This window comes from Siphateles boraxobius, unplaced genomic scaffold, assembly GCF_051911475.1.
Source record: "Siphateles boraxobius isolate OS27281-9 unplaced genomic scaffold, OSU_SipBor_1 126, whole genome shotgun sequence".
Classification (NCBI taxonomy): Eukaryota; Metazoa; Chordata; class Actinopteri; order Cypriniformes; family Leuciscidae; genus Siphateles; species Siphateles boraxobius.
In genome coordinates, this window is record NW_027508729.1 from 410,976 (window position 1) to 424,948 (window position 13,973).

A 13,973-nucleotide genomic window follows, 5' to 3' on the forward strand; every position below is an offset into this window, starting at 1 on the left:
AACTCAGGACAAGATAAATAACAGCAGAACACACCTTTGTTCCCGGACAGTTTATCAGCATCTTGGCTTGCCTTCTTGCTTCCATGTCTCAAAGCCTTTCTTCCGACGACGAAGCAAACATCCCTATGGATCCGCCGCAGTTTGACGGACCTGGGATAATTCCTCCTATGCCTGACTTCGCACCCGAGCCTCAGGCTTCGTCTTGTGGCCGCACGCAAGCCCAAACAACTGCACGCTCGCCAAGACGCCGAGGCCAGTCTTCACCGACCCCAGCGAGACTTCCAACTTCCTCCCCAGCTTCCTCCTATCGTTCAGCCATTCCGACGATCCCACCTATCGGGAAATGGGCCGACGTAGCTTTGAAGCAAGCACTGAGTAATTCTGAGTAATTCGCTGTAGTTCAATCACACATAATCATTGTGGTTTATACCCGCCGTCACCAACCAAAGATCTTCCCAGATATTAGTCTGCGTAGACATGGCCTGTTTCATAGCAGAGATATCCATGCTTAAACGCTCAATTTTCCCAAGCAGGCACGAAATATCAAGGCTAGCGTCCCGAGATAACAGCAGAAGAGCACATGGGAAATAATTAGCATAGCTGCTGTTCATAAAATTAATGCATTCGATCTGATTCAACAGTAGTATAAAAGGTAAGCATTATGTGAATGCTTGGCTAAAGAGATGTGTCTTTAATCTAGTTTTAAACTGGGACAGCGAGTCTGAGCCTCGAACAATATCAGGAAGGCTATTCCAGAGTTTAGGAGCTAAATGTGAGAACGCCCTCCCTCCTTTAGTGGACTTAGATATCTTAGGAATGACCAGAAGCCTCGATTTTAGTGATCTTATAGAACCCGATGGATTTTAGGGTGATAGAAGGTCCATTAAATACACAGGAGCTAAACCATTTAGGGCTTTATAGGTCAGTAGTAATACTTTGTAAATGATACAGAACTTAATAGGTAACCAGTGTAGAGATTGCAACGGCCCTTAGAGCAGTTACTATGGTTTTAAATTGTAGTACCACTACCATGCCCCAGGGGGCTCTCTAGACTACTCCTACTCTGGATAAAAGGCAGGGAGAAGTAGATTTGGGACATGTTTGGTTGGAGAGAAGCATGGCCTCCTCCTCTGCTAACCTTATGCGTAGAGTCCGGGTTGAGAAACTGGTGTTTTAAGCTCATCCAAAAGGACTTCTCGTACATCACTCATCCACTATGGTTATCTTTCTTATTCTACTGAGTTGAGACATCATCCATCCTCTGCTGTACTGTTTTGTATGGGGATTTTACTGAGCTATGCCAATATCATCATTGGATAAATTGAATCAACTGATAACAAGGATGTTTGAGTGCTGCAAGGACACCATTATTGCAACGTACCCTAAACTGAAGCCTGAATGGATTGAAGCTAGAATTTGATGTCGAATGGACTGTTTACTCCTTTTCTTGTTTAGCAAACAATCTTCATACTATCTTCATATGGTGACTCTATGTTAAGATTCTTTTGTCTGGAATATTTGATATAAACCCTTCTGCAACTACTTCTGTGTTTGGACTTATCGTTTGAGTGTTTCTGAGTCTGGTTAAATCTGTTATAGTTAAGAGAGTCCTCCCTTATACATTTGTGTGATGCGTAGGACTGTAGCGATACACTAATCTCACGATACGATACATGATATTTAGCTCACGATACGATATATATATATATATATCACGATATTCAGCCAACTATTCGATATAATTCGATACACTTACATAATTTTCTGAAAGATTTAAAGGGGACTGAGTGATTTTGGTGACATCTTGTGGGTGTTCCATTTACTTGGATTTAATTAATTGTACTAAACTAAAAACAAATTACACAATATAGGTTTCTGACTGGACAGTCAGACTACAGCTTGCAAATGCTGGAAGAAATGAATCAAAGATGTGTTGAAAAAATGAGTTCCATTTATTGAAACAGTGCAAAGTTTAAGTGCAAACAAGCCTTTGTAAAGTAAATAAAGTGCAGTTATTGCAATTAACAATTTCTTTTACATGAGGTAGCCAGTCTAGCCACCAGGTACATAAACACAGTACCATGGCTTCTCCAAAATTTCCAATAATTCAAGTCACTAAGATCATTTAACTTAAAATGTACCCGTCTTAGCCGAGTAGTTTAAGACCTGAAGGCCTACAAGTATGTGATGTAGCCAGTCTAGCCAGCAGAAAATAAAAATAAACCATGGCACTTGCAGCCAATAATTCAAGTCCATAGGAGCAACATTTAAGCCAATTTAAAATTGTACCCATCTTAGCAGAGTAGCTTAAGGGCTTAAGTGAACACTGAACATAAACTCTCCTCTCCACATAACTGCAGACCAAGTGATCTACATTGTCTTCAGATTTTTGTTCAGGAATAGAATCTGATCAACGTGCTCTGGGAGAAGTGCACATCTCTGAGCAGTGATGATATCTCCGGCGGTGGAAAAAACCCTCTCTGAAGAAATAGGGACACAGGGACACAGAGGTACCTTTGAGCAAGTTGTGACAAGAGTGGATACTGATACTGGTGTTCCTTCCACCAGACCAGTGGATCTTCTTTCACTTCCAGGAGATCTGCTTCCTTGTAGCGGGTCATCTGCTCCTTGGCCTCGTCCTCTTTGGTATTTTGCTTGGGTCGTGCTGCACCACCACCGTATCGTTCACCAAGAAGGGCAGCCAGTGGACAAGACGGCCTTGGATTCCTGGTTGGAGGACGCTGACCTTCAAATAAATAAACAAAACAAAAATGCATTACTTATAGTTAAGCACATTCCATAATTCCTACACAGAGGTTCAGAAAACACAGTGTGCTTCACTGGATAACAATGGGTGATACTGACCTTGACTGCTCTCTCCTTCCATGAATTGCTCTCCTTCATCTACAGCGTCTTCGTCTTCTTTAGATGCCATCCCCTCATCATCAGCACGAGCATTTGCTGTCCCCTCTTCATCCACACTCCAAAGAGACAAAATTAAATAAGTCAACATGAAACATGAGCTTTTATTTTTTAAATATTTTAATTACTATATTTAAATATATGTAATTAAACCTCTTAACATTATAGTATTTATGCTTTTTAAACTATTTAATATTTATCTAATTTAAACTGTAAACGTTGTAGGATTTGCATTTTAAACTTTGAACAATGCATTATTTAGGCCTATTACTCTCGCCAGGAGATGGCGGATAGGTACAAGGCCAAAGGTTAAACCTAGCAGTACCATCACTGCCTTACCTCTGATGGCTGCATGCTCAGTCTTGCAGCCTCTACAATCAGTCCACTTATCATAAACTTCCTGTCTTTCATCTTCAGTCAGGAAGGGAAGACTTTTGAATCTTGGATCCATCGCTGAACTTGCATGGAGAGTTGCCTTGAGGTCAATATACCTCTTCTGAAGATCCCCAGCCATGGTAGCCTTCATCTCTTTTATGACTGCAGATTCACCTTTGATCGGTTTCAGTCCGTTGATCAGTGTGTCCTGAAGGGGTGCGACGACTTACAGTGTGGGGGTCTTGGACATGTACTGTGTAGCCTCCTTCATGGGCTTCAGCGCACTGACTACTTCTTCAGCTGTCGTCACGTCTGACTCAGTCAGTATGCACAGATCCTTCTCGGTCCTCCTTACTTCACTCGAGAGCAGGGCTGCGCAGATGGCCGGTTGTTGCTCAAGGAATCTTTCCAACATGTCATGCGCACTATTCCACCTGTAGTTAAATAAAAGAAATATACTATATTTATAGACCTATAGCACCCTTCACACTTCACAACAGCATGGATGCACAGAATGCTGCTTTACATAAATGACAAAACAAATTAGTAATAAAAAACAAAAACTATTGAAAAGTAACCACACGCTAACCTGGTAACTACATCAGTCATCAGCTTGTGCTCTGGTAGTTGTAGAAGCTTCTGTTCCTCTTTCAGCATGTGGTTGGCTATGGTGCTCTGTCTGAAGAAATTCACAATGCGTCTCACTCACACTTGTGTCCGGTGTGGCTTTCGGGCATTTCCCTGGTTTGTAAAATATACGTAACAAGCTCCCATTCCTCGTTAATAAAGTGGGCCGTGATGGTAACATACGCTTCAGTTGTGCGTGAGGTCCAGCCATCGCACGTCAGGGCAACTCTCTCCGCGCTGGCCAGGGAGGCTTTGACGTGTACCCTTGTCTGAGCGTACAGCCTGGGGATACAAACCTTGGTGAGGTGTTCGCGGGTTGGAATGGGATAACGGGGTTCCAACGCGTTCATCATGCGCCTAAAGCCGGCGTTTTCCACCACCGAATACGGTCTCAAATCCTGACAAATAAAGTAGGCAATGGACTCTATAATTTTCTGCGACCTTGGTGAAGCAGATGGAAACTTGTGGGAACAACCGCCATCGATGTTCAGCATGGTTTGTTTTGGGTCACGCGGCCGCAGCTTCTTGGGGTCCTCCGTTAGCATTACCTTGTCCATGTGGTGACGTTTTAGGTGGGCTCGTAGGTTGGTGGTATTTCCAGAGTATTTCACGTTTGTGTCACACAGCTTGCAAACCGCAATGCTTTTGTCTAAGTCGTCGCTTTCTTTTTTTTAAACCCAAAATGCTCCCACACATCTGCTTTTAAGCATGAAGGTGCTGGATTTATATTCGCCGCCATTATCTTGAATCTCCTCGCTCTGACTCAGTAAACAGGAAGAGGTAGACGTCGGCGTCTGTGTAAAGTTAGTACGGGTAATTTGCTCTACAGCGAAACTAGCGGCTGGCTGACCAAATCGCTCTTCCTTCAACGCGAACTGGGGTAAACACAGGGGATTTGAATGGGACTTGTGTATCGAGACTCGCGACTCAAAAAACGATTCTTTCTTCGGAAAAAAATATCGATTTATATCGCAGAATCGATAAAATTTCTCAGCCCTAGTAATGCGCCCTTCTGAGAGTTCTCAGTTGGACAGTTACAAGATGATAAAATTGGTGTTATATGATCATATTTTCTTGACCTAGTAAGAACTCTAGCAGCTGCATTTTGCACTAACTGTAGCTTGTTTATAGAGGATGCAGGACAGCCAGCTAAGGTTTTTTTGGATAGTTTTTTGGACCAATAAGTAATACCTCCGTTTATCTGAATTTAATAGCAGGAAATTACAAGTCATCCAGCATTTTATATCTTTAAGACACTCTGTCAAGTTAGATAAGTTAGTGTATTCATCTGGTCGTGATGAAATGTATAATTGAGTGTCATCAGCATAACAGTGGAAATTGATTCCATGTTTTCTTATAATATTACCAAGTGGCAGCATACATGGATTTCTCGGCGACGTCATCACTGCTTGCGCACGCAGCCAGGAGGCAAAAGACCCGTGGTCTTCGTACCGGAGTAAAGGGTTTCTGATGGCAGATACATTTGGATAGACGTACCCTGCCATGAATTTGCAGTTAGCCGTAAGGATGTAACCAAGGCCCTTATGGACATACACCCAGGCATCATAAGGCTTGGCTTTAATGCCTTGCCTTTGACTAGGGAGCACATCTGACCTCAACACGCAAAAATCCGGTGCAGCATCAAAGTATTTGACGAGCTGCACATGACCACATAGCACGTAGTTGTATGCATCAAGGGATTTGTACGCTCTAATCATTTCTCTTGTATACACACCATATATATATATATATATATATATCAGGCCATACAATTGCTGGACACTTCTTGCCATCCACAATCCAAAGATCGTCAGGTATTGGGGATTCGGCAAGATCTCACCATTGCTGAGAGTAGCCTAAGTTTTTTTAATATAATCACCACGGTCGGAGGTACTACTTCCCACATAATCCATCGTCAAATCTTTGATTTACAGTAAAGTAACGTTATATGTGTGCAGTCATGATATGTTGCAGGTCGTAAAGTAACGTAAACAAGGTTAACTTATGTAAAAGCAAATTTGGGCTCTATAGAGGCTATTACATTACTAACTTAGTCTAACATGATAATTCATACATGCATCAGTATGTCCGTATTTTGATTCGTAAACAGTTTTACATAATGTTATATTAATATGAAACACAAACAAACAGATCCAACTCTGAAATTGCAGTTTATTTTTGAGTCAACAAGAAATTACAAACAATGCGAAATCTACGTTAATTACAATGTTCTTTTACAGAACTCGGCAAAACAGATAGCGTTTTTTTGCCCCCTGGATGCGCGCGCATCCGGTATTGTTTGTATACAAGAAACCCGTGTATATATATTAAGAATAGCAGAGGGCCTAACACCGATCCTTGCGGCACTCCATAGTCTACTGACGTTATCTTCGATTTTTCCCAATTTAAACAGGCAAAATTATGACGGTCTGATAAGTACGATCTAAACCAGCTTAATGCCTGTCCCTGAACACCAGTGTAGTTTTGTAGTCGATCCAAGAGTATTGTATGATCTATAGTGTCAAATGCAGCGCTAAGATCGAGTAGAACTAGTATTGAGATACAGCCTTGGTCAGAAGCTAAAAGTAAATCATTTGTAATTTTAACTACCGCAGTTTCTGTGCTATGATGAGGTCTGAATCCTGACTGAAATTTTCATAGATATAATTTTCTTGCAAGAAAGGGCACAATTGAGCGGACAACTTTATCTAGTATTTTAGACATAAATGGAAGATTTGAAATGGGTCTGTAATTTGCTAGGTTATTTGGATCTAATTGCGGTTTCTTAATGAGAGGTTTTATTGCTGCCAGCTTGAATATTCTTGGAACATGACCTAAAGATAAAGACGAGTTAATAATATGTAGAAGAGGCTCTTCCACTACAGGTAACACTTCTCTCAGTAGTTTAGTGGGTATTGGATCTAATAAACATGTTGTTGGTTTAGATGCAATAAGTTTATTTAACTCTTCCTGTACTATAGTTGTAAAGCGGTGTAGTTCTTCCTGAGGGGCGATAATTGAGGCTGAATCATAAGACACCATAAGAGATTGTACATTTACTGCTTTTAGAGCCTTTTTATAACGTGACATACTGTCTTTCCACGCAATTCTAAAGACCTCTAAATTAGTTTGTTTCCATTTACGCTCTAAGTTACGAGTTTCTCTCTTGATAACATGTGTAACACTCTAACCTTTTTTAATCTAATTGGTGCATCAATTTCTTGTGTACTAGAGAAAATGGTGCTCAAACTTCTAGTCATTTCCTCTAGTTCATCTGTTTGATTGGGTTCACTGCGCAGCTGAGATAGATCAGGTAAGCTATTTGAGAATCTATCTATAGTGGTTGGAAGGATTGTTCTGCCTGGTCGATAACGTGGCGCAACATGACAAATTTCAGCAGTACGTATTATGTAAATTACCATGTAATGATCAGTGATATCATCACTTTGCGGTATAATATCTATATCGGTTGGATTGGTTCCATATGATATAATTAAGTCTAGTGTATGATTTAGACGATGAGTGGGACCACTGACGTTTTGCTTGACCCCAAAGGAGTTTAATAAATCTATAAACGCAGCCCCTAACGCATCATTTGTATTATCTACGTGTATGTTAAAATCTCCAACAATTATTGCTTTATCGACATTGACCAATAAATCTGAGAGAAAGTCTGCAAACTCTTTTAGGAAGTCAGCATAGGGCCCTGGAGGTCTATATACAGTAGCCAAGGCTAGAGATAATAGGGATTTCTTTCTTACATCTAAGACTGTAACATTTAGCACAAGTACTTCAAATGAATTAAACCTTTGACCTGTTTTCTGAGTAACATTTAGAATATCTCTATAGATTGTTGAAACACCGCCGCCACGACCGATCAGACGGGGCTCATGCTTATAACAGTATCCTGGTGGAGTAGACTCATTTAGACCGAAATAATCATTTGGTTTAAACCAGGTTTCAGTAAGGCAAAGTACATCGAAACTACAGTATTATCTGTGACCATTTCATTTACAATACTAACTCTTACTAACTCTAACTCTTTAGATGTAAAGAGATTCACAAAAATATATCAAATTCACAAATAAATAGATTAAGATCCACAAATAAATTTAAAGAGTTTCACAAAAAATTATAAAACTCACAAATAAATAAAATGATATTTGCAAATAAAAAATATATTTACAAATGTGTTTTATTCCACAAACACAACTCTGCCTGGCATTTATTTGTGAACCGCTTTCTGTGCAATTGTGAATCGGTTCCATAGACTGTAAAATAATATGGACATATAGTGTCCATGACGTCACCCGTAGGTGGTATAGGCATAGGCTGATGCTCAAAAAGTGAATAAATTGATTATTTATTACTATTTAAAAAGACCCAAATAGAAATAAAAGGGGTCTGGTGTCATATGAAATCCACTAAACTTTTGATTAAAATGTCAAGAACCCTTGATAACCAGCCAAGAGTTCATTAAAAAGAATAGGGTTCTTTCTTGAAAGTGAATATTTGTATTTGCTGAAACCTTTACATTTAAGTGTGAGGAACCCATAAGACAGAACAGGCGCAACAAGAATGTAATAGATTGTGTGCAACAGGTTTATCAGCACTTTTGATTATGTTGATCATTTAGAGGCAAGATAACGAGCAGCAAAAAAATGACATATGCTCTTTTTCTTTCAGAGATGCGATGACAGAGACGCTACAGAAGCTGCGCTGCACAAAACTCAGACGCAAGTTTTCTGTTATAAAACCGGCTAAAAGGTGCGTGAGAATGAAGATCAACCAGCGATCCTGATATTTCTAAGAACTGACAATTGAATTAAATGCCTTTGTTTCCCTCTCAGTATAAAACTCAAGAGGTTCACGCAGGAGCTGTCAGATTTCATGAGCTGCCCATACAAATCTAACAAAACTGAGCGGGAGCTAAACAGGTGTGTCTTTAACGTCTTCACATTAATGCTTATCCATATGGCAGGTCATCAAAAAGTGACTAGCTTTGCATTCAAGTTTTACATTTTCTCAGGTTGATGCATTTCCTGGGAATAGTACTGATGATCTTGGCATGATATGCTATTTGAGCTACAGGAACAACTTGTACGTTCAGTTGCACATTCCTTTAGTTTCTTAATTCCTCAGTCTTTATGTCCTTCGACCAAGAAGTTTTTGAGCAACACTAGTGCATATAGACAGCCGGAATCATCTCATGAAACATTTGCTATTTTATTATAACAGAATTTGACACTGTGTAGAAGATTCTTTTCCACAGCACTGCACTTGTTTAACACCAGTGTTGGGAGTAACGCATTAATTCAATTCAAATTTATTTGTATAGCGCTTTTCACAATACATATTGTTTCAAAGCAGCTTTACAGAAAGTGCATTTCAGAAATGTACATAGAAAAATACAGTTAGTTAATCATGTATTAATTAAGGGCATAACATATCGCCGGCGTTGAGTCTTCTCTTCACAGGCGTCGAGTCGTCTCTTCACAGGCGTCGAGTCGTCTCTTCACAGGCGTCGAGTCGTCTCTTCACAGGCGTCGAGTCGTCTCTTCACAGGCGTCGAGTCGTCTCTTCACAGGCGTCGAGTCGTCTCTTCACAGGCGTCGAGTCGTCTCTTCACAGGCGTCGAGTCGTCTCTTCACAGGCGTCGAGTCGTCTCTTCACAGGCGTCTCTTCACAGGCGTCTCTTCACAGGCGTCGAGTCGTCTCTTCACAGGCGTCTCTTCACAGGCGTCTCTTCACAGGCGTCGAGTCGTCTCTTCACAGGCGTCGAGTCGTCTCTTCACAGGCGTCGAGTCGTCTCTTCACAGGCGTCGAGTCGTCTCTTCACAGGCGTCGAGTCGTCTCTTCACAGGCGTCGAGTCGTCTCTTCACAGGCGTCGAGTCGTCTCTTCACAGGCGTCGAGTCGTCTCTTCACAGGCGTCGAGTCGTCTCTTCACAGGCGTCTCTTCACAGGCGTCGAGTCGTCTCTTCACAGGCGTCTCTTCACAGGCGTCGAGTCGTCTCTTCACAGGCGTCTCTTCACAGGCGTCGAGTCGTCTCTTCACAGGCGTCTCTTCACAGGCGTCGAGTCGTCTCTTCACAGGCGTCTCTTCACAGGCGTCGAGTCGTCTATTCACAGGCGTTGAGTCGTCTCTTTACAGGCGTCGAGTCGTCTCTTCACAGGCGTTGAGTCGTCTCATCACAGGTGTTGGAGCATCTGAGGTCTCCGTGAAAGGCTGGATACAAACTGGAGCTGACGAACGCTATTTACCTCGGGACTAGCGTCCCGAGATAACAGCAGAAAAGCAGATGGGAAATAATTAGCATAGCTGCTGTTCATAATATTAATGCATTCGATTTGATTCAACAGTAGTATAAAAGGTAAGCATTATGTGAATGCTTGGCTAAAGAGATGCGTCTTTAATCTAGTTTGAAACTGGGACAGCGAGTCTGAGTCTCGAACAATATCAGGAAGGCTATTCCAGAGTTTAGGATCTAAATGTGAGAACGCCCTCCCTCCTTTAGTGGACTTAGATATCCTAGGAATGACCAGAAGCCTCGAATTTAGTGATCTTAACGCGATGGATTGTAGGGCGATAGAAGGTCCATTAAATACACAGGAGCTAAACCATTTAGGGCTTTATAGGTCAGTAGTAATACTTTGTAAAGGATACAGAACTTAATAGGTAACCAGTGTAGAGATGATAAAATTGGTGTTATATGATCATATTTTCTTGATCTAGTAAGAACTCTAGCAGCTGCATTTTGCACTAACTGTAGCTTGTTTATTGAGGATGCAGGACAGCCAGCTAATAAAGCATTACAGTAATCTAGTCTCGAGGTCATGAATGCATGAACTAACTTTTCTGCATCAGAAACAGATAGCATGTTACGTAGCTTAGCAATGTTTCTAAGGTGGAAAAAGGCTGTTCTTGAAACATATGAAATATGATTTTCGAAAGACAAGCTGTGGTCTAGTATAACACCCAGGTCTTTTACTGTAGTGGATAAAGTAACAGGACATCCTTCTAAATTAAAGTTGTATTGTACAAGGTTTTGTGGGTAGTTTTTTGGACCAATAAGTAATACCTCCGTTTTATCTGAATTTAATAGCAGGAAATTACACGTCATCCAGCATTTTATATCTTTAAGACACTCTGTCAATTTAGATAAGTTAGTGTTTTCATCTGGTCGTGATGAAATGTATAATTGAGTGTCATCAGCATAACAGTGGAAATTAATTCCATGTTGTCTAATAATATTACCAAGTGACAACATATATATTGAGAATAGCAGAGGGCCTAACACCGATCCTTGCGGCACTCCATAGTCTACTGACGTTATCTTCGATTTTCCCCCCATTTAAACAGACAAAATGGTAACGGTCTGATAAAGTAATGCATTACAGTAACGTGTCATTTTTTGCTGTAGTGTAAGGCATTACTAATCAATTTTCAGTAGTATGTTTACTCAGTACATGTTCAGTAATGCTTGCGTTACAACACACTTTTAGCCCAAAATTTAATCGTAAAAAAAAAAAACAAGACCTCAAGACATTAACGAATGAAAACCACAAGTAAGTTATTACCTGTTCGTGGTCAGTCAATAGCTGCGTGTGGTGTCCAAGTTTTTAAATGAATACTAATTGACAGCTTCTGATATATTGGTGTAGCGAATATTTCATTCATCTCCCTCTTGTTGGTGTAGCTGTGTATTGTGTGACAGTGAAGGCGTGTTTAGAGTGGGTTTACAGGAGTGATTCGGCCTCTGTGTTCGAGTGTTTTTTATGGACTGTGAGAACATTGTACATTGGGCAATAAAATGAACAATAAAAACTAGTTAAAATGATTGTATTGGTCAAATTAAGACCATTGAATGTCTGTATATAGGCTAGCCTACAGTATTTCTGCTCTTTGAACGTAAAACACAGCCTTACATGCACAGGGTTCAGGAAAAATGTTTTAGTGTTGTTTTAGGGGTACAATATTTATATGTATTGCCTTTCAGTCTTTACACATCAGCTTGGATACTTTCATGGTTAAACTGCTAATTTCAAGACGCTGACGTCACGTCAGGTCGTCACGTGGGTCACCCGCTCGGTAAGGCGCTCGGATGTTTGATTTTGGCAAGGAGTACGCGCCATAGTAATTAAACCAAATCATTCTGATCACACACTTTGACTCTGGCACATTTTAGAGTGGCTTTTATTGTGGCCAGCCTAAGGCACACCTGTGCAATAATCATGCGGTCTAATCAGCATCTTGATATGCCACACCTGTGAGGTCGATGGATTATCTCTGCAAAGAAGGCTTTGTTCAGAATGTGAAGTATTCACACAATCACCTTGCCATTAAATCTGACACAATTTAACCCCCGAAGGGCAATATCTCAGTTGCCAGACCTTCTGAAATTAGTCTCCAGGTCAAAAAGACACAGATTAACACAAAATAGACTGGTTATTATTTTCATATTTTCAGTGCACTGAGAAATACTAAATTAACCAATATTTAATGCTGTGGGCCCACACACACGCACACCAGTCATTCACACAACCCACCCCGTTGCAGGCCTGAATCGTGGCTTGTGTTCGTGGTGGCCGGGAAACTAAAAAATGGCCCCTTCACTCTCCTGAGCACAAAACAAATCAAACCAAGATACATCAATTTCACGGGCAAACATTCAGCGATTCCGAAATCCTGTAACAGGCCTCGCGCAGCTCCTCGTCCTCGCTCTCCCTCGTCAGCCGACGAAACGCACCTCCCACGCCGCCAGAGGAACCCCAAATAACACGGGTATTAGGGGCGCTATCTGGTCCTCAAGGTCTCCCTGGTTGTGAAGGAAAACAACTGCGTTAATAGTCTTTAGTCTTGTTGTTTAACTGTTGCTTTAACTTATCAGTTCAGATGCGCAGATATGTGCATTGGAAATTAATAGCCTGTATTCACACCTGAACGGCAGATTAACAAAACTGGAAGGCCGTAAAACACTCGCGGCGATCTCAAAGAAGTAAACACAAATTAATCATTATGTGTCCGTGATTCACACCAAATCTACATTACAGTTCAAGATTTTTAAACTTGTAAATCATTACTCAAATCACTATCTTACCGCAAGTGCTTCTCTCACATTTTTGTGTCTCTCACTCTCTCCCACACTTGTCAAAAAAACGTCTCGGTTACGTATGTAACCCTCGTTCCCTGAGTACAGGGAACGGAGACGTGTCGTCGGGGGAGTTCCCTGACGAATTGGGATCACGCTAGGGAGACCAATTGCCTTCGAGTGAATTAAAACGAGCCAATGAAAATTGGCATGCAAGATTTGCATTCCGCGACCCGCCTACCAGCGCGGGTATAAAAGGCGGAAGTAAACATTGCGCAATGCTTTTCGCTGAGGAGCCGAACGGTGTCCAGTCCTCCGCGAAGGTACAGCAACATGGCGAAGGGACGACACGTCTCTGTTCCCTGTACTCAGGGAACGAGGGTTACATACGTAACCGAGACGTTCCCTTTCGTCCTGGGAACTCCGACGTGTCGTCGGGGGAGTTCCCTGACGAATTGGGATCCCTAATAAAACGCCATGGTGCTGGCCCCTTCCAGCGCCCGGCAAAGCTACCCTGCAGCAGTTTCTTGAAATAAGTTGCGGGAGCTAGCACGGGAAACACACTGCTGTTCCGCGAGACCTGCACAGTGGATATTGGATAACACTGGGAAAGCGTTCCCTCAAGAGAGGGGTGAACGCTGCGGAAGCCCCAGCCTGACTGAGGAAGGCCAGGAATACACATATGTACTAGCCCGAAGGAATAGTGAAACATATGGCAGTCCCTGAGGTAGTCCCAATCCAAGGGAAGTGGGAGCGTACTCAACAGGGACGACGAACGAGTCCGTCAAGGGGAAGACACGGCTGAACTGCACGTGGCCTCATGGGTCACAAATAGAAACCACTGGAGCACCCAGTCTACTAGCAGCTCCTTACTAGAGGTAGCAGACCTGGTGCCGGGCGGTCCGCCACGCCCAGCACCGGAGGGGTGAAGGAGGAACTCATGAGGCTCACCAACGTA

General features: G+C 41.9%; 1 protein-coding gene across 3 annotated transcripts in view; it reads left to right on the plus strand.

The window, feature by feature from the left end:
* LOC143733549 (alpha-2,8-sialyltransferase 8F-like) overlaps positions 1–13,973 on the plus strand; it is a 70,569-nt gene that overhangs the window by 33,294 nt on the left and 23,302 nt on the right. For 2 of the 3 annotated variants that reach the window (XM_077225140.1, XM_077225139.1), the window contains exons 2-3: positions 8,611–8,691; positions 8,775–8,861. The exons of the other annotated variant lie outside the window; for it this stretch is intronic. In XM_077225140.1, coding sequence (XP_077081255.1) covers positions 8,611–8,691; positions 8,775–8,861 — 168 coding nt within the window. The remainder of the gene's footprint in view (positions 1–8,610; positions 8,692–8,774; positions 8,862–13,973) is intronic. 3 annotated transcript variants of the gene reach the window in all.